The sequence below is a fragment of the Elephas maximus genome, chromosome 2, assembly GCF_024166365.1.
Source record: "Elephas maximus indicus isolate mEleMax1 chromosome 2, mEleMax1 primary haplotype, whole genome shotgun sequence".
Classification (NCBI taxonomy): domain Eukaryota; kingdom Metazoa; phylum Chordata; class Mammalia; order Proboscidea; family Elephantidae; genus Elephas; species Elephas maximus.
Window position 1 is genome coordinate 195,228,419 of NC_064820.1, and position 25,365 is coordinate 195,253,783.

The window sequence follows — 25,365 nt, forward strand, 5'->3', positions numbered from 1 at the left end:
CAAATCCAACAGTGTATAGAAAGAATCATACACAACCACCAAGTGGGATTTATTCCAGGCATGCAAGGCTGGTTCAACATTCTAAAAGCAATCAATGTGATACACCATATCATCAGGCTAATGAATAAAAATTGTATGATAATATCAACTGACAAGAAAAGGCATTTGACAAAATTAATGCCCCTTCAGGATAAAAACTCTCAGCACACTAAGGGTGAGGTGAACTTCCTCAACTTAGTAAAAAAATCCACCTATAAAAATCCCACAGCTAACATCACATTTAATGATGAGAAGCTAGATACTTTCCCCCTAAGATAAAGAAGAAGGTGAGGATGTCCTCATTCACCACTCTTTTCGGCATCATACTGAAAGTACTACCTAATGCATTAGAAACAAATACAAGGTGTACAGGTTGGAAAGGAAGAAATAAAACTGTCTTTATTCACATACTATAATATAATTTTCTATGTAGAAACTCCAAAGAATCTACACAAAAACTTCTGGAACTACAACAAGTATAGTAAGGTTGCACAATACAACATCAATATAGAAAATCAATTGCTTTCCTATACACTAAAAAACTAGCAATGAACAACTGGAATTGGAATTTTTAAAAATACCATTTACAATAGCACTGAAAAGTCAAAATATGTAGTTATAAAAGTAACCAAATATGTACAGAATCTGTATGTGGAAAACTATAAAGCATTGATGAAGAAAATCAAAGATCTGAATAAATGGAAAGATATTCCATGTTCTGGCATTGTAAAATTCAATGTTGTTAAGATGTCAGTTTGTCCCAATGTCTGAACAATTCAAATCAAAGTCCCAGGAAGCTATTTTTGTGTATAGCAACAAACTGATTCTAAAGTTTATATGGTAAGGCGAGAGATCTAAAATAGTCAGCACAATACTGAAGACAGTTGGAGGGCTCACACTACCCCATTTCAACACTGACTGTAAGGTTACAGTAATCAAGACAGTGTGGTATTGGTAAAAGGATAGAGAGTTCACAAATAGGCCCACACAAATATAGTCAATGGGTCTTTGATAAAACAGCAAAAGTAATTTGTCTAATTTGACTTTTCAACAAATGGTGCTGGAATAAACTGGATGTTCATATTTAAGAAAAGAAAGAGAACTTAGACATAAGACTTACACCCTGCACAAAAATTAACTCAAATGAATCATAAACCTAAAAGTGAAATGCAGAACTATAACCTATCTAAAAGAAGACATGGGTTTGGTCATGAGTTTTTAGATACAACAACAAAAGCATACTTTTTGAAAGAAAATGTTGATACATCAATTTTATTAAAATTAAAAACTTACGCTCTGTAGAAAACACTGTTAAGAGAATGAAAAGACAAGACACAAACCACAGACTGGAAGAAAATATTTATAAAACACAATTTACATCCAATAAAGGAGTTGTACCCAAAATGTACAAAGAGAAATTATAACTCAGTAATACTAAAACAACCCAATTATAAAATAGGAAAAAGATATGAACAGATACCTCATTAAAGAAGATTCACAGATGGCAACTAATCATATGAAAAGACGGTCAACATCATTTGTCATTGGGGAATTTCAAATTAGAACAATAATGAGATACCACTACACACTTATTAGAATAGCTACATTTTTTAATGACAGTATCAATTGCTTGTGAGAATCTGGAGAAAAAGGAACTCTCATTCACTGTTGGTGGGAATACTAAACGGTACAGCCACTTTGGAAGACAGTCTGGCAGATTCTTACGAAGCTAAACAGAATCTTACCACATGATCAAGAAACTGTACTCCTAGGTATTTACCCAAATGATTTGAAAACTTATTTCTACACACACACACACACACAAACTGCAAGTGAATGTTTATAACAGCTTTATTCATAATCATCAAAAACTAGAAGCAATCAAGATGTCCTTCAATAGGTGAATGGAGAAACAAACTGTGGTACATCTCTACACTGGAATGAGCTATCCAGCCATGCCAAGACATAGGTGAATCTTAAATGCATATTGCTAAGTGAAAGAAGTCATTCTGAAAAGGCTATTTATGATATGATTCCATTTATATGACATTCTGGAAAAGGCAAAACTATAGAGACAATAAAAACATCAGTGACAGCTAGGCGTTTGTGGTGGGGAGGTCTGAATCTACGCAGCACAGTTTCAGCAGTGAAACTACTCTGTATAATACTCTAATGTTTGATACCTGACGCTAAGCCTTTCTCAAGCCCTACTGAACTGTATAGAACAAAGAGTGAACTTTAAAGTATGAAAATTAAAAAAAAAAAAAATTGGGGAAGTCAGGGGACTCCAGAACGGAATACAAACTATGATAAAAAATAACCCAACTGTACTACAAATATATGAAACAATCTCACTGAAGGAGGTGAAAGACAATAGGACAGGCCAAAGTAACTTGGAAATAAGTAGAGTCTGTAAGATTCAAAGCAAAAGAAACTGCACATTAATGCTGTATATAAACACTTTTTTTTATAAACACTGTTGAAAAAGTTGATTCCCATGGGGATATAAGTGAACAATTCTGAAACCACTATACATGTATACTGGAGTTGAACAACTAAGTAAATGGATGGTGGATGGCAGCACCAGGTTTTTCCCTGTTGAAATGGAAGGTGACATATAAGCTAGGGGACTCCTCCCCTGAATTAGATTTGGAGACATTAGCTAAAATTCATGCTTAATGATATATATATAAAGATGCTTACACATACAGATATTTGTAAATATGTGTATAAACACCTGTTGCTATACATATATGTTTTCTTGTTCTATCAGCCCAGGTAGCACAGTGGTTAAGAGTTTGGCTGCTAACCAAAAGGTCCACAGTTCAAATCCACCAGCTGCTCCTTGGAAACCCTATGGAGCAGTTCTTCTCTGTCCTATAAGGTCGCTATGAGTCAGAATCGACTTGACAGCAATGGATTTGTTCTATCAGCTGAGAAGGCCTAGAAGCAATGACTCTCCAGTAGGAACAACCACACCTTTCTAACACCATACTCCAATAGATGAAACCAGGACTCCCTGGAGAAGTGGCTGGTTCTGGGGCTCGGATAGGAAATATTCATCATGAGCCTGGAGCATCTTGTCATGCCAGGAAGTAAGGAACTGTAAAGAAGGAAGAAAAGGAGGGAAGCAAGGAAGGAAGGAAATAAAAGGAAGGAAGAAAAGCTAATGATGAGGGTATGTCAAAGGGACACAGGAGCCTTCTAAAAGACGTCCCCGTGGCCAAAGGTGGAATGATTTGAGCAACAAAATAAAGAAGTAATGGATTATAACTCAAACTACAAAATAAATATCCACCAGTCCATATTGATGGAAATAACTGAGTAAATAAATAAACACGAGGAAATAGAGAAATCCCATATGCAGAAAAATGCCAAATAATCTATGTAGATATTTCCTCACTGCCTAAGCATGGGCTGCATATAATGGCTTCCCTTCAAAGAGTACACTACAGAAAAAGAGGGGGAAATAGGAGTAACTTCAGAGTGGACAAACCTGGCAAACACTACTTCAGCCGGATGATCATGGTGAGAAGTCATGTTAATAGCATGCACCCTTGAGATGATGTAATAAAAACGACACTTTACCTCTGTGGTCTTCTACCCAAGAACCCATACCCCAGCTAAATCATGAGAAAAGTAGGCAAGTCCCAACTGAGAGACAGTCTACAAAATACCTGACCACTCAAAACCAACAAGATCAGAAACAAGGAAAATCTAAGACACTGTCACAGCTAAGAGGACCCCAAGGAAACATGATAACTAAATGGAATGCAGTGTCTTGGATGCGATTCTGAAACAGCAAGGGAATATTAGGTAAAAACGAAGGAGATCTGAAAAAAACGTGGACTTGAGTTAATAATAATACATCAGTATTAGCTCATTAATTGTGACAAATGTAAGATGTTAATTATAGGGAAACTGGGTGTGGACATATGGGAACTCTGTTCTAGCTCTTCATTTTTCTGTAAGTCTAAAATTATTCTAAAATCAATATTTTATTTTAAAAAGAGAGAAGTCTGTACTTATTTCTTGAAAAGCCCCAAGCTCTCCCTTCCTTCTTCATCCCCTCTCTCAATGCCCACCTCCTTCTCTGCTGGACTTAGAGTCTCCGCCAAAAGCATACCTATAGTTTAATAACCATCAGTGTGACAAACAAGAAAAGTGAAACTGACCACTCACTCCTCACTGCTCTTTACTGTGAAGCTAGAGGGAGTCCGAAGGGAGATAGTATGACAGGTAACCTTAGTCTCTTCAAAGCAGTCAGACATTAATGTGAGCTGATGCTCTGAAAAAGAGGTTCCAACAGACCCTGTTCTGTACTAACTTCCCACTGAAATAATTGTCTTGATTTAACAACCTCTGTCTTCTTCATTTGGGAGCTCTGGTGGCATGGTGGTTAAGAGCTTGTCTGCTAACCAAAAGATCAGCAGTTCGAATCCACCAGCCACTCCTTGGAAACACTAAAGGGCAGTTCTACTCTGTCCTGTAGGGTTGCTATGAGTCAGAATTGCCTCGATGGCAATGGGTCTTGGGCCTTCATTTGGGGAGTCCTTGGGTAGTGCAAAAGGTTAACATGCTTGACAGATAACCAAAAGGTTGGAGGTTTGAGTCTACCCTGTGAAGCTCTACTCTGACACACATGGGTAGGAATGACTCAGTGGCAATTGGTGGCCTCCATGTGACTATTAGCCATTCTCCCTGATCGATATCTCAGTGACCCCTTCTACATTGGACTCACTGTTCTGGTCCCTTACAGGCTATTGAATCTGATGCTTCACACTTAAATGTCTTCCTCCTCTTAAAAATAAAGATCAAATAAGGGAAGCTCATCTTTTCCTTCAGTACTGCCCTAAATGATGTTTATCCTCCAACCTTGAATTTACCACTTGAAGCCTTCAGATCTACTCTCTGGAAACATTTCAAATGAGCCTGTGGGAGAATTTAACATAAAAAATGCACTAAAACAGTTCAAATCTATGTCAATGGCTAGAAAAAGAGAATTTGAAAATCTCCCAAAAGGTTAAACCTAAAAACAAATGCTGAGTGTTTTTCAGTTTCAAAATAATCTTAAGCGGTTTGTATCAGAGTCGTAGGCTGCACTTTAGAAGAGGTCCTAACGCATTTGAGCAATAACAACCCCGCTAGAGAATATGAGACAATTCAACAGGGAAAACAAGAGTGGTCTCTCTGGGTAGGTCTAACAGCATATGGCACCTTGCTCTCAATGTTTGGAGAAAATTCCTGCCGCGGTTTGTTCAAAGTCAAGGTACCAGAGGTCCCTAGAGCTCAGAGCTTTACAAAGCGTTCAACAATGTTTGAGACCTGAGAGGGGAAAATGTATTGGCTTAAAAATATTACAAAATGACTGCAAAACTGAAAAGAAGGATAATTTCAAAAGCAAGATTTAAAAATCTTCATTTTTTGTAATAAAATTTATACTTTTATATTTTATTTAATATGTCTGAAATGATGAGCATCGGGACATAAAAAAAGAGTATGTAGGGTCTTAAGCCAGCCTTAGCCCCTGGAAAGGGTCACTTTTTATCAGCTCTGAGGACTTCAGACCCACCCTGACCTGTGACTGCCAATGAGTCAGGTGGACATTGCAGGTCCCTGAGGATGGCAATGTGAATGCATTTTAATTACCAAAAGCTGAACACAGAAAATACTCTAACCTGTAGAAAGGCCACACAGACTATTATTTCCTAAAACTGTATGGGGCAGTTCTATTCTGTCCTATAGGGTCACTGTGAGTTAGAATCAACACCACAGCAACGGGTTTGAAATGGGTTTTCTGGTATACATAAACACAGGAGTCCCTGGTTGGCACGAACGGTTAACCACTCAGCTACTAGCTGAAAGGCTGACAGTTTGAACCCACCCAGAGATGCCTCGAAAGAAAGGCCCGGGGATCTGCTTCCATAAGGTCACAGCCTTGGAAACTCCTATGGAGCAGTTCTACTCTGCACACATGGAGTCTGCACAAGTCGAAGTCAACTTGACAGTAACCAATAACAACATACACAAACACAAGTTTCTTGTGAACACGAAGAAATATACCAAGTAATAAATGTTTTCCCAAAGCTTATTCTTCTCCCCAAAGATGCCACTGTTTTCAGTTAGGTGGATATTTTTCCACATCTTTTACTATATATTTACATAAGAAATTTATACTTCTTATACTTTTTTAAATAAAAGGAATCACATCCCACATGTTGTTTTGCAACTTGCTTTTTTACTTCATAATAGGTCATGAAAATCTTTCTATAACAGTATATAAGGCTTTACTTCTTTTTTAAAATTTTTATTAGTATTTTATTTATACACACTTAAATGCACAGATCGTAAGTGTACAGCTCAATGAGTTAATTTTTGCTGGTTTTTTGTCTGTTTGCTGTTTTTGTTTTAATTGAGGCAAATATACGTGCGGCTTAGTGGTAGAATTCTTACTTTCCATGCAGGAGACTCGGGTTTGGGTCCCGGCCAAGGCACCTCATGCCCAGCCACCACTCTTCTGTATGTGGAGGCTTGTGTATTGCTCTGATGCTGAACAGGTTTCAGCAGAGCTTCCAGACTAAGACAGACTAGGAAGAAAGGCCTGGAGACCTACTTCCAAAAAAATCAATCCATGGAAATCCTATGGATCACAGTAGTTTGATACAACACACAATAGTTTGATGCATCATGGGGATGGTGCAGGACTGGAGAATACTTTGTTCCGCTGTACGTGGGATTATCACGAGTTAGGGGCCAACTTGACAAGAGCTAACAACAACAACGACAAAAAGTATGTATGTAAAAAAACTATTGCCATTTCGACATTCCTCCCATGTACAATTCAGTAACATTGTGCAACCATCACCGCTGTTTTTCCATCACCCTTAACAGAAGCTCAGGGTCCCCTAAGCAGTAAGTTGTCCTTCTCCACTCCTATCCACCCCCGGTAAATACTAATAAACTTAGGTCTGTATACACTTGCCTATTCTAGGTATCGGGGTTTATTTCACTCAGCATCATGTTTTCAAGGTTCATCCATGTTGTAGCATGGATCAGTACTGCATTCACCTCTTTATTTTAAATGCTACATCCTATGGACATACTACAGTTTAGTCATCCACTCCCCTATTACTGGACACATAGGTTGTCTTCCCGTTGGCTTTTACAAACAAGGCTGCAGCCAAGCACCCTTTACACAAGCGTTTCTGGCACAGATCCCTAGAAATAAATTGCTGGATCAAATCGTGTGCACATTTAAAAGTGTGATTGCTATTGCCAAATATCCCTTCCAATTAATCATATCAATGTGTACTCCTGCAAACAGGGCAGGAAAGCATCTGGTTTTCCCCCCCAACCCAGAGGTTCTGCTACACAGCGGAGCCTCATTCAAGTGCTATGTTCTAAATTGCATGATCTCATCATGAGCGAGCAAATAAGCTTTCATTTCAATATCGGTGCCAATGGATGCTGTCTAAAAATGGTACTAAATTTTGCTTTTGCCTTTTTCAACAAGCTGGAACCTCCACCTTGTTGTCCCAGTCCTCTTTCATACCCTCTTTAATCCTCTCCTCCCATGCCAGCCAGCAACGTGCTGTTTTATAGAGATACCACCATCAGACTGGTAAAAACTCACAGCTGTTTTGGCAGAATTAGCATGGCCCACTTCCCCACCCCACCTCCATCCCGCACTCCTGCCCCAGTTTAACAGCATACAACAGTGTGTGTAAAAGCAGCAGCTTTCAAATGCGGCTGGACATTATCTTAATTACAGTCAACATGTTTATAATGCTAAATACATTTGACCTGAACACTCAGCCTCTAAACAGCATGCATGGGGCTAGATAATCTCCGAACACATTTGTGACATTTGGTTGACATTTCTTCTCTTTCCCGTTAAAAGAGTTGATTGCTACCCATGCATATCGGTATGAGAGAGAGCCCAACATTGCAATTTAAATGCTGCTTCAATCAGTTTCACAAAGGTATTAAACCAAAGGTGACCAATTTCAAAACTTCGATGTAGTAAAATTGGTCACTTTAGTAAGTACAAGTAAACTCATGCTTATCTTACTTACTGGGCAATCTATCCCTGTCAGAGATTGTAAATTTGAAAAGAGGCTTTGATTCTGTAAGAGGATGCTGTGGGGTTCGGAGAGAGACAAATGCCAGCCATACCTAGAAGCAGAATCTTTCATGTGGTGAAAAAACGTGCAATTGTTAGCTGCAGATGATCTGGTAAGCAAGGTAAGCACTGTGCTTACCTTGCTTATTGGATAATCCACCCCTCAAGAGCTTGAGGGAGGCTGACACCTGAGATCTTAAACAGATGAAGACGACAAGGAGGAAAGCTGTCTCCCTGCCCTAATATACCACAGTATATTGGAGAGCAGTAAACAGCGCATAGGAGCCCCTGGGTGGTACAAAGGATTAATGTGCTTGGCTGCTAACCAAACCCAGAGGCACCATGGAAGAAACTCTCGGCGATCTACTTCTGAAAAATCAGCCATTAAAAACCCTATGGAACACAGTTCTACTCTGACACACACAGGGTTGCCATGAGTCAGACTGACTCAACGGCAATTGGCTTGGTTTTAAACAGGTAAGTATGGGTGGAGGAGGAAGTGGGAGGTAGGGAGGGACTTGAGCTTTCACCCAGCAATTATCACATGACCATCTGGTTAATTTTCTTGCTCAGATGCGCTGTCAAAGAATCTTGCAGAGGGTGAAGACCACCCCAGAGCCATTAATTTGACAGCCTGTGGGACCCCTTTTGAGACAGGCCTTCTGTTGTTGTTAGCTGCCATCGAGTTGACTCTGACCCACAACAATCCCATGTATAACAGAACAAAACGTTGCCTGCTCCTGCATCGTTGTCACAATCACCAGCAGGTTTGAGTCCATCATTGCGGCTATTGTGCCAATCCATCTCACCAAGGGTCTCTCTCACCCTCACTGGCCCTCTGCTTCACCAAACATGGTGTCCTACTCTAGCAACTGATGCCTTCTGATGATATAGCCAAAGCAAGCAAATCAGATAACATTCTGTTGTGATCATTAAGGTTTTCATTGGCTAATTTTTGGAAGTAGGTCACCAGACTCAGACAGATCATAGAAATATTTCAATCCTTGATTAAGCCATCTCCTGGGTTTGTTATCTTTGAACTCCACAAGCCATGTTTTTTGAAATACGAATGTCTTAAAATTCTCCTTGTCTTAAACCTTGAGCTCTAACCAAAGACAGGTACCTCATGTTGTCATTGCTAATACAACTGTTTCAAAGGCCATCAACATTAGTCTTGCTAATTTTTTAAGCCGATGTTTTAACATGAAATGGGCACATGGGGATTCATTATAAAATCCTATTTGCCTTTTTGTATGTGCTTGAAAATGCCAATAATACGAAGCACTTTTTTAATTCACCAACATTTGAGCCGATTTGGAGTCCCCTTTAAGAAGCCACTCATTTGATTAAGGCTATTTCCTGGTAAACACAAGTTCATCATTAAGAGCAGGGCTCTGAACAGTTTTGCTCAGGCTCAAACCCCTGCTGAGAAATGGCATTTCTAACAAGTTCCCAGGCGATGCTAATGCTGCTGCTTAGGGACCAATTCTGAGAACCATCGATAGAGCAGTGGTTCTCAAAATGTATTATACATAAGAATCAGCTGGGGATCTTGTTAAAATGTAGGTTCTGATTCAGTATATCTGAGATGGAAATGCAAATTCTCGACAGGGGTTCGAACAGGAATGAACTGATTCAAAGCTCTGGTTAAGAAAAAAAGGCTGTGAAGTTAGAGAACCCTAGGCTCAAACCTGGGTCCATCACTTACTAGTTGTGTGGCCTCGAACACATTACATTCCCTCTCTCAACCTTAATTATCCTTATCTGTAAAATTGTAAAATAGGGATGAAGATAATAGTTCCTACTTCCTAGGTAGGGGTGAGAATGAACTGTGATAATACATGGATAGTGTTGGCATTACCAGACACACAGTTTCTGGGGCTCAATGAAAGGGAGCTATTGGCATTACCTGGACAAAAACAGTTTCCTCCTCTCTATGTTATACTTTTAAAACACTCTTTGGTAGTGGTTTATTTGTACATCTGTCTCCCTCCTTTCTACTCTCTACTATAGCTCCTCGAGACTGGGATGGTTTTTTTTTATTCGTTTCTGTATCCCTAGCATCCAGCACACAGCCTGAATCACAGGAGGTGCTCAGAAAAGATTATTAATGTGCATTAATACATATACAGTGATCTCTCTACCACCATGTTAGACTCCAGGGAACTGCAGGCCTCAGAGACCACATGGAGATTGAACCCAAAGTTGTTACAGACAGCTTAACAGACCCACACAAATATGCCAAGCAACCTAGAAACAAACTTCACTAAAATTGTGGATCCAACATTTCCTGTTTTGACTTGTCCATTCTTTCATTCATTCAATAAATGTTTAATGAGCAACTTCTATAAGCCAGGCAGCATGCTGGGTACTTAGGAATGTATACATATATATAAAAAAAAAAAATAGAGAGAGAAAATAAAACAGTCTTTGCCCCCAATATGCTCACAATCTAGGGAGAAAGATAAGGAAGTAAGGAGATTATTTCATGACAATGTGAGAAGCCCTTGGCAAGAAATAAAGAGGACGGAGTTGGGGAGAAAGTACCACTGAAGTCTTTTTGACAATTATGCCTGACTGAATCTTAAAGGATGCATCAAAAAAGAAAAAATTTATGGTGACCCTTGTGTTACAGAGTAGAACTACCTCATGGGGTTTTCTTGGCTATAATCTTTATGGAGGCAGATTGCCAGGCCTTTCTTCTGCTGTGTGGTTGGGTGGGTTTGAACTACGAACCTTTAGGCTAGTAGTCAAGTGCAAGCCGTTTGCACCAGGCAGGGACCTTAAAGGATTCACACTGCTGTTGTTGTTGTTGTTGTGTGCCATCAAGTCTATTCCTACTCATAGCGACCCTTATAGGACAGAGTAGAACTGTCCCATAGGGTTTCCAAGGCTGTAATTTTTACAGAAGCAGACTGCCACATCTTTCTTCCATGGAGCAGCTGGTGGGTTCAAACCACCGACTTTTCACTTAGCAGCCAAGCACTTAACCACTGAGCCACCAGGGTTCCTTTTTAAAGGATTCCTTTTTAAAGGATGCATAGGAGCGGACAAATACAGGCAATAGAGAAGGGTGTCCCAGGCAGAGGGAATGGCATATGCAAAGGTATAGAGACAAGAAAGGACTTTGTACATCCCACAAGCTGCACGAAGTTCTAAATGTCCATACGGATGGGTGCCAGGGGGTAATGGCAATAGGCGAGGTTGCAGGTCATCAGGGGCTAGATCATGAAGGGCTTTGAATGGGCTTGATATTTTTTCCTGAAAGCGAATGGGAGCCATTGAAGAATATTAAGTGTGGGGATGAAACAGTCATATTTGCATTTGATAAATATCACTCTGTTCACTTTCTAATAGCAAAGAGAATGAGGACTGGGAAACAAATCAGGAGAAAGCTATCAGAATCATATTTTTTCCGGTAAAGGAGCTCATAGTATTTTCAAGTCAGAAAAGACCTTAGAAATTCTTTCATCCAACCCCCTTATTATACAGGTGAAGAAAACTTATTTTCAAGGGATCTAAAGTAGCTTTATCCAAGCTATGCATCCTTTTTAAAAAATGTTTAAATGAAACGAGACACTTCAGCCTACAATTCAGTCTTTCTAGGTCCTACTAAATGCCTAGGGACAGGGGTGGTTCAGTGGTAGAACTCTCGCCTTCCACACAAGAGACCCAGGTTCAATTTCCAGCCAACACGACTCATGCACAGCCACCACCCATCTGTCAGCAGAGGCTTGGGTGTTGCAATGATGCTGAACAGGGTTCAGCAGAGCTTCCAGACTAAGATGGACTAGGGAGAGAGGCTTGGCAATCTACAGACAACACCCAGGTTGTGAACATCCGACTTATGTACAAGCCATAGTTACAAACCAACCACCATAAAGTCTATTATATTAAAAATTTGAGGTACATACAATGGTTCATAATAAAAAACGAGTGCTACTTTTTGACATGTATCAAAACATTATTATTATATTATTATTATGTTAAAGATGTTTTAGCATATCTGGAAGTGTTTCTTTCATGTTTTTTATGCATAAAAATGTATACTATTCCCTAAGACAAACATTTGGCTAATTGACATTAGATACGAACCATACCTGTTTTGACTTATGTACAAATTTGACTTAAAGATGGACTTAGGAATGGAACTTGTTCATGAGTTAGGGACTGCCTGTACTTTGGAAAACCAGCCAAGGAAAACCCTATGCATGACAAGGATCTGATCTGCAACTGATCATGGAGCTGATGCAGGACTGGGCAAGGTTTCACTTCATTGTGCATGGGGTCACCGTGAGCCAGGGTGACTCGACGGCAGTGAACAACAACAGTAACAGGCCCCACTACCACCTGCCCCTTTCCTGGTGTTTCTGTCCGTGGAAGCACGGGCAGATAGCCTTGCTGCTCTGAACATAGTTCAGTGCAAATCCTTTTCAATGGCTGAAAACATTCACCAATTTTGAGAGCTGGAAGAATCCCTATTCTCTGAGCAGAAGAAAAAATTCTAATTGGTTTTATGCATCTTCTCATGGCGATTAGAAAGTTAAACCCTTTTAAATCGGAGATTATTCTTGAGCTTCTCATACTATTTAAATTACAACTCTCAAATCTTGAGTGATGTAATGGACTAAAATCCAGATGGTTTTTTAAGTCTGTACGTTACATGGAAGTTACTTAACGTGACAGAGGCAATGCAGGCCAGTCTGCTTACAAAATGTTCAAGGAGTTCAGTGTTCATCCGCCCCCATCCTCTGTAAAATAAACAGATTGGTTATCGTCATGTTTTCTATCCAGGAAATCTCAGAGAAATCCATAGAGGTGCATCTAATCTGTATAATCCTCCGATCTGCTAATCCACTGGGTGAGTTCTTTCAAATGACCGGGGTAGCCAGATCACACAAAGCAGCTCAGGGTCGGCTGGCCATCTACTCATTATTCCTGAAACAAATTCTGCAAGGTAAGTAGATTTTACCGACTCAGACATTGTGGACATATTTGTTCAGCCAGTCGCTAGTGCTAAATAAAGGAAATTTTCTCAACTATCCAGATGTAAAAAGCCATTTGCTTCTGGGATACCAGATAATCACAGCAAAAGGGAATAGTGTCTGGGAGAATCCCAAGCTACATGTGTTCTACAAGTCATTTCTATTTGCTTCAAGCAAACACTCGAGGAAGTCAAATGCATAGCACGTCCTTTATCATTAATACAATACCTATTAAGTGATCGACAGTTTCAAAACAGCCATCCTGCAAAGAATCAGTGAGTCCAACAGCTCGGTGCTCAGTGTTCTTACAGATTTAGCTTCATTGTACCCTCACCAGAACCTGCATGTTTATTTCCATTTCACAAATGGGCAAACAGGCTCAGAGAGGTAAATACATTTGTTTACTCTCACATAGCTTGAAAGTGATAGCAGCAACGTGAGCCCAAGTTGTCTGACCCTAAGCCTATTTTCTAGGACCCGAACATGGACTGGCTGTTGGGAATGGAAAGATCCAGAGGAGATGCCACCAGTGCAAGCCTGGGAGAAAAATCATGACAGCCCCCAGAGTGAAGAATCTTCAGAAAATCCCTGAAGTTAGACAACATATCAATTTGGTTTTTTGGGTGACCCCTTCATTGAAAAGGGGTTGCCCAAAGGAGTCCCTGGGTGGTGCAAATGGTTAACGCGCTCCACTGCTAATAGAAAGGTTGGCAGTTGAAGTCCGCCCAGAGGTGCCTCAGAAGAAAGGTCTAGTGATCTCCTTCTGAAAAGCTCATCATTGAAACCCTTACAGAGCACAGTTCTGCTCTAACACACATGAGGTTGCCGTAAGTCAGACTGGACTTGACAGCAACTGCTAACTGGTCTACTGAAGAGTTAATGCAGAGGTTTTGCTCCTCCCACTTTGTGGATCAGGACGACTGAGCCTCAGAGATTGTGACATGCCTAGATCCCAGGAGAAGCCAGGGACTTTCCTGAGGATAATCCCAAAATCTCTGGATTGAAGCCAAGGGCTCAGTTTCCCTTGCTTACAACATCCTATTGTGTCAGTCAACTCCAAGAGATGATATCTATTTGATTAGGAAAGGCATCTTGTTAGGTACGAAAAGGAAAAAAGAACACCTCTTTTCTCTTTCTTACTAAGGTGTTTTACATGTACGTAGCATTACTAAGACTTACTATTGTAAAGATGAAATTAATCATATTATACTTTTGCTTTTCTAGTTGTAAATTAAATTCTCTGAGAGGCCCTTTCAGTAAAGTTAACATTTCATGAGATGCCCTTTATTGATTCAACATCCCAGGAACCCGAATTATGGTCTCACCCTGCGTATTGAATTGTACAATTATTTAATAGAATTTCTAGACAGATCACTTATTTTTCACTCTTTGGCCAATGAAATAAATGGGGAAGGCTTTTGTGCCATGCTTCATTGATTGTACAACGACAACATGAACATCAGAGCTGGTGTCGCTGGATTTCTAATTTAAGAACAAAATCAAACTGCAAAGAATAAAGATATCCAGAAAGTTCTGAAGCAGCAAGAAAAGCTGTCATGTGTATGGGCGTTCAGACTAGATATGTTCATTACATGTGAAAGCCCAGGGAAGGCAAACATGGGGTTTAAAAAGACACCATCTGTTGTGCGATGTTTCAAATTATGAACTTAACCCTTAATGTCTACATCACCTGCTGTTCATCCATGCTCCTTCCTCGGGATGGAAAAAGAAAAGAGAAAAGCCTTAGCACATTAACTAAGTAGGTTCAGCAGGACCTATGGATAAGGCCAGCATCCCACTCTATATTTTCTCTCCAGAGAAAATCACTGCGCGATTTAACTTTTAAAATAACCACCACACTGCAGTGGTTGCCATCAGCTGAGAGTCCACAACAACCCCCTAGCAAGCCACAGTCTTTTCTGTGATTTTTACATTCTTTAAAGTCCCTGGGCTCCTTGGAAGAAAAAGCAGAGCTTTTAGAAAGCTTTCAAATCTGTGTAATGAAAGCTAGAGTAATTCTTCAGGTTAAGAAAAAAAGAATTCAAGACAGACGGAAAATAAGACTATGTAGCCAGAATCAGAAAACATGTTGTGTTTAAATATTCAAAGGCAACACGTGGCATACATAAGAGGAGAAATTTCCATTAAAAAAAAAAAACATATATTTGAAAATGCCCATGTTTTCTTACTTGTAGAGCTGAAAATATCCTTATTTTAAAAACACATTTAACAAATGCAACACAGCCCATTCAGGATCTATTTGAGTTCACAAAATAATTTTATTATACATATGAAAGCTTACAGGCAATAAAATTAAGAAAACATTCACAATACATAAATAACACAGACCTGATGCAGGATGTACTTTTCAGTGGGTTTTTTCCCCTGTTACCAATATCATCCAAATGTTAAATAAATTGCTTATCCACAAGAACACTTTGTAAACATTTCAAAGAAATGCTCCTGAAATGCCCTCATTTGAGTTAGTATCTGGCAATGGAGGCTTATGATACTTTTTACAGTCAAAGGGATGACGCAGGGACTGGACTCCAAAGCACAAAGAAAGGACTAGCATTTTTGCAAAAGAAATCCCAATAGCTTTGGGGTCCTTAACACACCCAAAAAGGAAGGGTCCCCTGTTTTTTCCACCAACAGAAGCGTCTTACTCAAGGCTGATAATGAAACACTATTAATTAGTCAACATACCATTAATATTTAAAGACTGAAAAAAATCAATTCTAAGTTCAAACGAAAGCACTACAAAAAGGAGCCCCACTGAGCACTGTGGTTCAGCCCGGGTAAGATGGACACAGAGGGTTTGAGCTTTGTCCACTGGTGAGGCTGTCGTGACACAAGAGTTAATGAACCCCACTGTCTTCACTACACATCTCTAACCAGGACAGCCACTTGTTTGGTTCAGAAAAGCTATCCGACATGGGAAATGAGGAAAGATGGAGAAAGCTGATTATTTTACAGAAATACAACATGACATATACTTATTATTACCACTTAAGATCTTAAATTAGAAGTTAGAGTCTTCTTAAGCTGGTTTTTATTTAAGATATTTACAGAACTACAAATCACTCTCCTGGGAAAGTCTCTGTCATTTAAAAAAAGAAAGAAAAAAAAAACTTTGAATGCAATAGTAGCTATGCTTTTTCAATTTTTTTTTTAGTCTTTCTAGAAAATGAAAAGAACATTCATAACATTAGTCAATTCTTGCCTTATTTACCTATGAATTTTAAAGGAATCATCACAACTCAAGTTCACTTCTTACCAGTCTTTGCTGCGTTTCTAGACGTTACACATGAGTACTTAGGACCTCAGAGGGTCTGTGTGTTTGTTTCATTGGCTTATAAAGTGCTAGTTAAATGGGCAAAAATGTGGTTTTAAGGTCTCAGATATCTCATTAGTTTATCCTATTAAATACGATAAATATAGATCTGTTATAATAAATTAAAATATCCATATAATACAATAAATAAATAAAACCAATATCAACAAAGCATCTCTTGACTCTGAAAAAAAAAATCCCCCTTTCTACTCTAAGGCTCAATTATATTTTGTTTTACAAATAACTTATGAAGGCATGCACCTACCTTTTACAATCTGAAAACTCTGCCTGGAACAGTGTTAGCACCTGTTTGTACACTGCAAACTCAACCCTTCTCATTTCCTTCCTGGAAAGATTTAATTTTTAAGCGAAGCTGTTCATTGTTAATCCCCCTCCCTTTGTTTTTTTTAAATCCTAAAATAAGAATCAGCTTCTAAAGACAATTTTGGAGCCAAAGACACATCCTTTGTGAGTGTTAGCTTCACTTGTGTTCCTGTTTGACTCACTAGAACGACACAGAAAATAGACTGGGGTGTATTTTAAAGTATAGTTAGTTGTGTGTTGGAAGCAAGCAGCAGAGGAAGGCTCGCCTGAGACCTTCGAGTCTCACTATACTTCAGTAAATTCTTAACAGCAAGCCCCAGAGAAAGATCCTCTAGCTTTAGGGATGAGCATGTCTAGCAGGATTCGTCTCGGGGTTCAGGTTGGGTGCTGTCCATTTTGCGTGATGGGTTGAATCTTCTCGAGAGAGACATCAGTGTCATAGTCCAATATGACAGATAGGGCGGGGGACAGCTTATCCAAGGGTCTGGCTATTCCGCCTGCCTCCTCCTTCTTCAGGTCCTCAGAGGAGTCCACGGCATGTGGGATTAGGTAGACCAGATTGCACTCCTTGGAGATGGAACCTCGTGGCTCATGATGGCTGGAAAACACCACGGCCCCGTTGTTATTGATGCTAACTGTCTCGATGGCATTGTTAGTTGTCGGGCAAAGTCGATAGCATCCTAAGAGGGTTGAAAATGCCTTCCGGAAATCAGCATTAAAGGCATAGATGATGGGATTCAAGGAGGAATTAGCCCATCCAAACCACACAAACACGTCAAAGGTGATAGAATCAATGCAGAAGGGCTTGGTCTCCCCAGACCCACAGAAGGGCACCATGCAGTTCAAGATGAAGAAAGGCAGCCAGCAGCACACAAACACTCCCATGATGACAGACAGGGTCTTCAGAACTTTAGTCTCTCTTTTGAAGGACATCTTAAAGGAGCTTTCTGGTTGGGAGCACTCAGGGGGGTTTCCATTCCCCGTAGTGGTCTGGCAATTCTTGGCATGTACTGCCGCCCTCTCTAAGGCCGAGATGCGCCGTATTTGTTTCTGGGCGATCCTGTAGATCCTGGTATAGGTAACAATCATAATGGCCACAGGGATGTAAAAGCTTATTAGGGAGGACGAGATGGCATATGTTCTGCTCAGGCTGGAATCACAGTTGTCCATGGTCTCATCCAGGGAAGTGGCATTCCCATCTGAGGGACTTGTGGGTTTTGCCTTGTGCCAGCTGAGCTGCACAGGGATGAAAGAGATGAGCACGGACAAGGTCCATGCCAAGCTGATCAGAATGAATGCTGCTCTGGGGGTCATCTTCCTCTCATACCGGAAGGGACTAGAGATAGCCCAGTACCTGTCCACACTGATCACACAGAGATTGAGGATTGATGCAGTGGAGCACATGATGTCAAAGGCCACCCAGATGTTGCAGAAGGACCCAAAGGGCCAGAAGCCAGCAATCTCAGCCACTGCCTTCCAGGGCATGACCAAAACAGCCACCAGGAGGTCTGACACAGCCAAGGAGATGACAAAGAAGTTGGTCACCTTGGACCGCAGGTGTCGGAACCTGATGACGGCAGCACAGACCAGTGTGTTCCCCAAAAGTGTGGACAAGATGAGCAAAGACAGGAAGCAGGCTGTGAGGATGCGGAAGGAGAAGGCCCTCTCCACCACCAGCCCAGTCCCGTCCATGGTGGAGGTGTTCAGAGTCCTCATCCTGTCGAGGTAAAGTACATCAGAGACTCTGACACTTCTAAAGCTCCTAAGCAGGGATCAGGGGTCAGTCAGCCTCCAGGAGTCCTCTCTCACCAGGCAGCCCTTTGCACATTAGCCCCAGGTGCTCCTCTGGGTGGAGGACCTCACCAACATTCCATCAGAGGGCTGTAACAACTGGGTGGCAGGGGCCTCCCCTTGGCAAGCCAAGTCAAACCGTGGAAGGTCCCTCTTGCTTGTTACAACTGTCTTCTGATTGTCCTGCTCTCGGTCACTGCCACAGGGACCAATTGGCCCCTCACTTTTTGGCATATTCCAAGCTATCAATTCAGAGACTCTGGGCCTCTGCTGAGTTAGTCAATTGCAGTCAGTCATATTTAAGGGCTGTTGTCTCTCTGGTGGGGACAGAGAATTCTCTCCTGAGGCGGGGCTGAAATTACAAGCCTTGCTCCTCCAAACCCTTAGCTCCTCAGTAGCTCCAAAAGCCCTAAAAAGCAAAGGAAAGACACGGGGGGGTCGTTCGCCAAGACTTCGGTAGATCACGTCTTTACTCAAGTCAACCCCAACCCAACCATGCACTGGGCAAGCTTTCCGGGCCACCTACCTTGTTTTGAGTGGTCTGTCTCAAAACCCCTGGAGCTCTGAAATCGAACTTGGCAAAGGCGCCGCAGCTCCACAACGCCCTAGAGACGCGCCTGGGTCCTGCTGACGCCGCACGCAACCCGGGTTCGGCTCCCAAGGCACAAAAATCGCCAGGTCGGGTTTGTGAAAACGATCCCCGCCAGGGCCCCAAAGGGCCGGCGCCGCGCCGCTGCCTCGAACTGCCTCAAAGCGGACGCGACACTGGCGCTTGGCGCTTATTTGGAAGAGGGCAGCCCCAGGACTGACCACTTAAATGGCTTTTCCTTGCTTCCTTCCTCCAGAAACCTAGCGCCCGGCGCTCCTCAGGAGGCTCCGGCCCCTCGGGGCAGGGCCCCGCGCCTCCCCACAGGACCGCCAGCGACCTCCAGGAGCCTGGGAAACGCAAGGCAGAGAGCCGAGCTGGTACCGGCGGGCGCATGGGCCGGCCCAATTCCCGCGGGGCACAGCCCATCCACCCCCGCGCCCCCTCCCCTGCCCTGGGGGCGGGCTGCGCTTGACAAGCAGAGTTGCAGCGACAGCCGCACGTGGATCCCCTGGAAGGTGCTGAGGGCGCAGAGGGTGGGGGACTCCCAGGTGAGCGCTCCCCCGCCCTGGGTTAACCTGCCAACCCTGGGTCCCCGGACCGTACGCAGCAGGGCCCGCGAGACAAATCCCGAGGTTGCAACCTCAAGCAAAGAGATCCCTGGGCGCACAGACCCGACTCGACATCCAGCGCCTCTTGGCGAGGACCCCAAGCCCTGTACAAAGCCCTGCACGAGCGGGGACCCTCCTAACCCTCCTCAACCTCGTATGCACGCCAATCACTAGAACCGCGGGTTCCTGTCCGACCGCGCTGCCTCCAAGGGCCCCCAACTTGGATGAGACGGGTACTGCGAGCGCCTGTACTCACCGCTTGCGGGGAGGGCTCAGCGCAGGGCGCACCGGACTATGCTCACCGCTGCGCCCTAAGGGCGCTCACTTAGCGCTCCGCGGGACCGCCGGGCGCATCCCGGTTGCGGTCAACCCCGGACTGCCACCTGCGCCCCGAGACCCGCGAGCGCCCCAACCCGAGCGCCCTCTGCGGGCGGCTACGGATCCCAGAGCCCAGGCTGCGTCCGCGCAAGGACCGACTGCGCTCGCACCAGCTCCAGCGCCTAGGCGGGTTGGCTCTCCGTCCCGCCTTTCCTTGTCACAGGCTGCCAGAACCTGGAAAAGGGGAGGCAGAAGCTTTTTCACTCAAGACTTTCTCAATCTGAAATACCGCTAAAAACTGACAAGGATGAAATATTCCTTTTGCTGGCACTGCATTCATTGAACCAATATTTTCTCCTGAGTGTGCCAAGCCCTGGGGTGACAAAGATAAGCAAGGCGCAAGCCTTGTTCTCAGAAACCCGAGGGAACTGGCATTTACTGAGCAGGCTCTGTGTCCCAGGCCCACACGAGCCTTATACCGTTCACCCCTTAAAACAGGCCGTCATCGGCCCGGAAAGGTGTAGGGCCTGCTCAAAGTTACCAGGCTAATGAGGGTACCGGTTGCCTACTCCCAGCCACGTGTTCTTTTCACTTTCATGTCACTGCCTCCCCGCAGATCAGAGTCTAGTGCGGGAGCCAACAAACTAATTAGCTACTGGACTAAAATAAAGGGGATAGAAAGATGGCGAAAGAAAGCCCGATGGAGGAGATGCCCCCTGAGCCCTTCACAGTTGCCCCGACAAGGCCTCCTGGGTCAGAGTTCGCACTCCTTGTGCCTAACTGGCGGCGCCACAGTTCCTTCCTAAACATGTGAAGAGATAAGAAAGAGTCTCTGAAGCCACACTTCAGGCTTCCTATCCCCACCCCACCCTTGCTGGCTATATGCACCCTCTTCCAACTCTGAACACTCTCCTGTCTCTGAATTCGGCTTCTTCCTCTGTAAAATGGTGATGGTCTAACAGGGTTGATTAGAAGTATGGAATGAGATGGTGTTTGCAGAAAGTTTGAGGCAGAGCCTAAGACCTAGACAGCCCCGCATGGGCAGAAACCCCCGGACTCATTAGAAAATTAGTGGACTTATCTCCATGAGAACTGCCAACAACATCAGACACCAGGATTTTCTCTGTAAAAACCCAATCTAAATAATAACCCCATCCAGGTAGTGCAAACAGCAACTCAGTTTTAAGTGAAAGGACGTCCTTGCTCACGTGGGTCCCCCGTGCTTGTGCCTGCAGCTCTGCCCTTCCACTGCCAGTCTCACTGCTGCTGCTGACATTGTCCCGTGGACTGATGGTCAGAGACACAATTTCCACGACACACATGCTCACAGAGCCACAGTCCTGCAGTGCCTTAAGCCATGCTTCACATAATGTTTCCAGATCGTTTTCCTTGCAGCAGTCATCCCCTGAACATCTTCACTTTATTTCATCTAGCTTCAAATTAAAAGATATACTGACTGGTTTCAGATGGTCACGCGAGCTGAATGCTATCTCCCCATCTTCTGCCCACCCCAGCCTCAAATATTTCCACTGAAATTACCCAGAAATATACAGTGAGGGAAAATTCAGCGTTAGCCCTTGAAAACAGGGAAGAGTAGAATCTTTTTTTTTGCAGACAAAAGGGAAGATGGAACTGGCCTGGAGAAGAATATACTCTCCTGTGATTCTCCAAATGGGGAGGGGAAGTACCCCTCGGGACTGGGGGAAGAAACCCCAAAGAACACACTAATTCCCTCAGGATCAGGCTGAAGCCAATATAAGGGGTAAAACTGCTATCTAGTGATGCTCTTGGGAAATACCTCAATTCCCAAGTCCCCCCAGAGGAGGCAACTGTGGCAATGCCCACTGCTGTTTAAAATAAAATGGTGGTGACAGCCACAACCACAACACCAGGGCCTCCGGGACCTCATCTGTATAAAGCTGAGTAGCTGATTTAGTCTCAACCAGTGGCCCATTGAAAGAAACACCAGTTTAGCACTTGATAAGAAATTTGATATTTCTTCTGATAAGAAATTTATATATTTTATAAGAATATATATTTGATAAGAAATTTAAATATTAACCAAAACTTATATGGAGGGAACTGCCATTCATGACACACTTCTTAACATCCTTGATTCTCTCAAGCTTGGAAGCTGCTCCAAAAAATCTCTCTATTTCCTTGAAAAGTCCCCAGAATTCTCTCCAAATTAAACCATGTTGACCTTTGTCTTTCTCTTCCAGCCCATTTACCTGTCAGGTCCAGGTGATCATATTGGCATATATCGCTTTGGTAGTGGTTGAGAGGTATTTCTCCTCCCTGAGTAAATTTCTGCTATTTTGAATGTCAGAACATCAAATATCATCCTTACCCAGCTCAGCAGAAACCCAGTTAGCAAAGAGAAAATCCTCCTAAACCAGTGAAGGAGGAAGAACCTGTGAACACCTGAGAAGGCAATTTTGTTTCCAGCCACCACAAAAACAAGAGAGTGGACAATTGCTCTATGATTCTGTAACTCTGAGATCCCTTTCTAGCCGACCTAGGTTAATAGTGTTTGGACATCATCGCTAAGGGAACAAGAAAGGGTAAATCGTACCTTAAATCCCAGGAATTTTTGAACTTTGCACAGGGTGAATTTCAGAGGAATTTACAGGTTGGCTAGAGGTTTGGAGGGTTTTTCCCCAGGTTTTTCTTTTGTTTGTTTCGTTTTTGTTTTTTCCCTCTCTCTTAAAGCCAAGGTGAAAGAAAGCCTTCCATTTTGTTCTATAGAAATCTCCCCCACATACACCGAGAACACAGATAAAAAAAACAGGTAGGTATTAGCATTAGATCATGCTGGGATTGTAAACCCAAACACAAAAGCACCTCTGTTCTGGGTTTGGCATGTCTTTTGAGCTCCACTGTGATTTATGCATTACAGGGAGGAGGAGGTTAAAATGATGCTTTTCAACAAAATTTTGTTTGGAGGTTGCAAAAGTAAATGAATAAAGAAGTCACGCAATCAAATGGGGAGCTTAATCTCGTGAAAGAATAAATAAAACAACTGAACTGTCAAGCAAAACAAATGATATATTAAGTAGGCTTAAGGATTATTAAAGCTGATTTTTGTACCCAAAAGGAGTGTTGTTAATGTCAATGAAAAGAGACAGAGCTTGGCTGACCTTGATCAAGTAGCTGGAATGCTTGTTTCAGACAATAAATATCACGTCTCAGAAATTCCTAATCCCATTTGTATTTTCTGCTCCTTTAGTTATTATAGAGCTCAAAAATCAATACTATTAAAAATTTAAAGATCAGCTTACATCACTTCTGGTGGTGGTTAGAGGTCGTTCAGGGTGTGTAACTTGTTTTCTACTTGTTACATCTGATCTTTGTCTCCTTTTTCCTTTTCCTCTTGTTCTGACTTCTATAGGCTTAACTGAATAGTTTTTATGATTCTATTTTATTACATTTGTTGGCTTATTTTCTGTAATTCTTTTTGTTATTTTTATGGTTGTTTTGTTATTGCTGTTGTTGTTGTTAGCACCTGTCAGCCCCCGACTTAAGGTGACCCCTCTGCGTAATGGGACAAAATGCTGTCCGTGTCCTGCACTAACCCCTAAGATCAATTGCAAATTGGACCATTGCGATCCATAGGATTTTCACTGGCTAATTTTTGGATCACCAGGTCTTCCTTCCTAGTCTGTCTTAGTCCTGAAGCTTCACTGAAACCTGTGCAGCATCATAGGAACAAAAAAGCCTCCACTGACAGACAGATGGTTGGTGTCCACACAGGAGGTTGCTTTAGGGCTTATATTATACATTGTTATGTTATACTTCTCTTTCGCAGTCTACCTCAAGTGATGTTATGCCACTTCATGTATAGTTAAGAATCTTACAATAGTATTCCTCCAAATTCTTCCCTCCCAGTCTTTGTGCTGTTGTTGTCCAACGTTTTACATCTACCGACTCGATGGCAACCAGTTTGCACGAGTGTGTTTATAAAATACCACAATACATTGCTATAATTTTTCTTCTAAAATATTTAAAAATAAAAAATATTATGTATTTACTCATGCAATTACCATTCTGATGCTCTTCATTCCTTTATGCAGATGCATAATTCCATCTGGTGTTATCTTTCTGCCTCAAGGACTATCTTTAACATTTTTGTAGTGCAGATCTGCTGGTGATGAATTTTTTCAGATTTTGTATGTCTGAAAAATCTTAGTTTTGCCTTCACTTTTGAAAGTTAGTTTTTGCTGGGTATGGAATTCTAGCTTGACAGTTTTTTGTTCGTTTGTTTGTTTGTTTCAATGCTTTAAAATGTTGATCCACTGTCTTCTTACTTGCACTGTTTCTAGTGAGAAATCTGCTGTCATCCTTACATGTGCCCCTCTGGACATATCATTTTTTCTCTGTTGCCTTTGAGTTTTTTTCTTTATTACTGGTTTTGAGTAATTCAATCAAGATGTACTTTGATATGGTTTTCTTCAAACCCTTGCCATGCTTGAGATTTGTTGAGTGTCTTGGATCTGTGAGTTTATACTTTTCAACACATTTGGAAAAGCTTTCTTTTCTCCCTGTTTCATTTTGGATGGTTTCTATGGCTGTATCTTCAAGTTCACTAATGTTTTTCTTCTGTGGTGTTTAATCTGTTGCTAATCCCATCCAGCATATCTTTCATCTCACACATTGTAGTTTTCACCCCTGGAAGTTCAATTTGTGTCTGTTTTACATCTTCTATGTCTGTAAACTTTCTAAATGTATAGAATATAGTTTTCATAACTGGTTCAATGTCCTTCTGTGTTAATTCTAACCTCTGTGTCAAGTCAGTTCAATTCATTGATTTTTCTCTTCATTATAGGTCATATTTTATTTGTATGCCTGATAATTTTTTATTGGATGCCACATGTTGAGAAATTTACTTTGTTGGGTCCTGGATCTTTTTATATTCCTACAAATATCCTTGAGTTTTTTTCTGGAACACAGTTAAAGTTACTTGAAAACAGTTTGATCCTTTCAGGTCTTTCATTTAAGATTTATTAGGTAAAACTATAATAGTCTTCAGTCTGGAGCTAATTATTTTCCACTGCTGAGGCAAGGATTGCCTAGGTACTCTACCCAACGTCCCATAAATTATGAGGTTTTCCAGTCTGGCTGGTGGCAACAAGCGCTATTCCTGGATCTGCATGAGCACCAGTTACTCTTCCCTCTAAACCTTTTGGGAGTTTTTTTCCCTGGCTTCAACTAATTTCCTCACATGGAAGTACTGATCAGTTCTCTGCTGAGTACTC

The 25,365-nt window shown here is 42.0% G+C and overlaps 1 protein-coding gene across 3 annotated transcripts; it reads right to left on the minus strand.

The window, feature by feature from the left end:
* Positions 1 to 15,421: 15,421 nt before the first annotated feature.
* On the minus strand, positions 15,422 to 20,260 carry DRD1 (dopamine receptor D1). 3 transcript variants are annotated; one of them, XM_049874348.1, is made up of 3 exons: positions 20,049 to 20,260; positions 19,122 to 19,531; positions 15,422 to 19,004 (listed from the first exon to the last, which is right to left on the minus strand). In XM_049874348.1, exon 3 carries the CDS (start codon positions 18,518 to 18,520, stop codon positions 17,180 to 17,182), a length of 1,341 nt encoding a protein of 446 aa, XP_049730305.1. In that variant the 5' UTR covers positions 18,521 to 19,004; positions 19,122 to 19,531; positions 20,049 to 20,260; the 3' UTR covers positions 15,422 to 17,179. The 3 variants fall into 3 exon arrangements, with proteins under 3 accessions (XP_049730305.1, XP_049730306.1, XP_049730307.1); XM_049874349.1 differs by lacking the exon at positions 20,049 to 20,260 and adding an exon at positions 19,944 to 20,016; XM_049874350.1 differs by lacking the exon at positions 19,122 to 19,531.
* Positions 20,261 to 25,365: the final 5,105 nt, after the last annotated feature.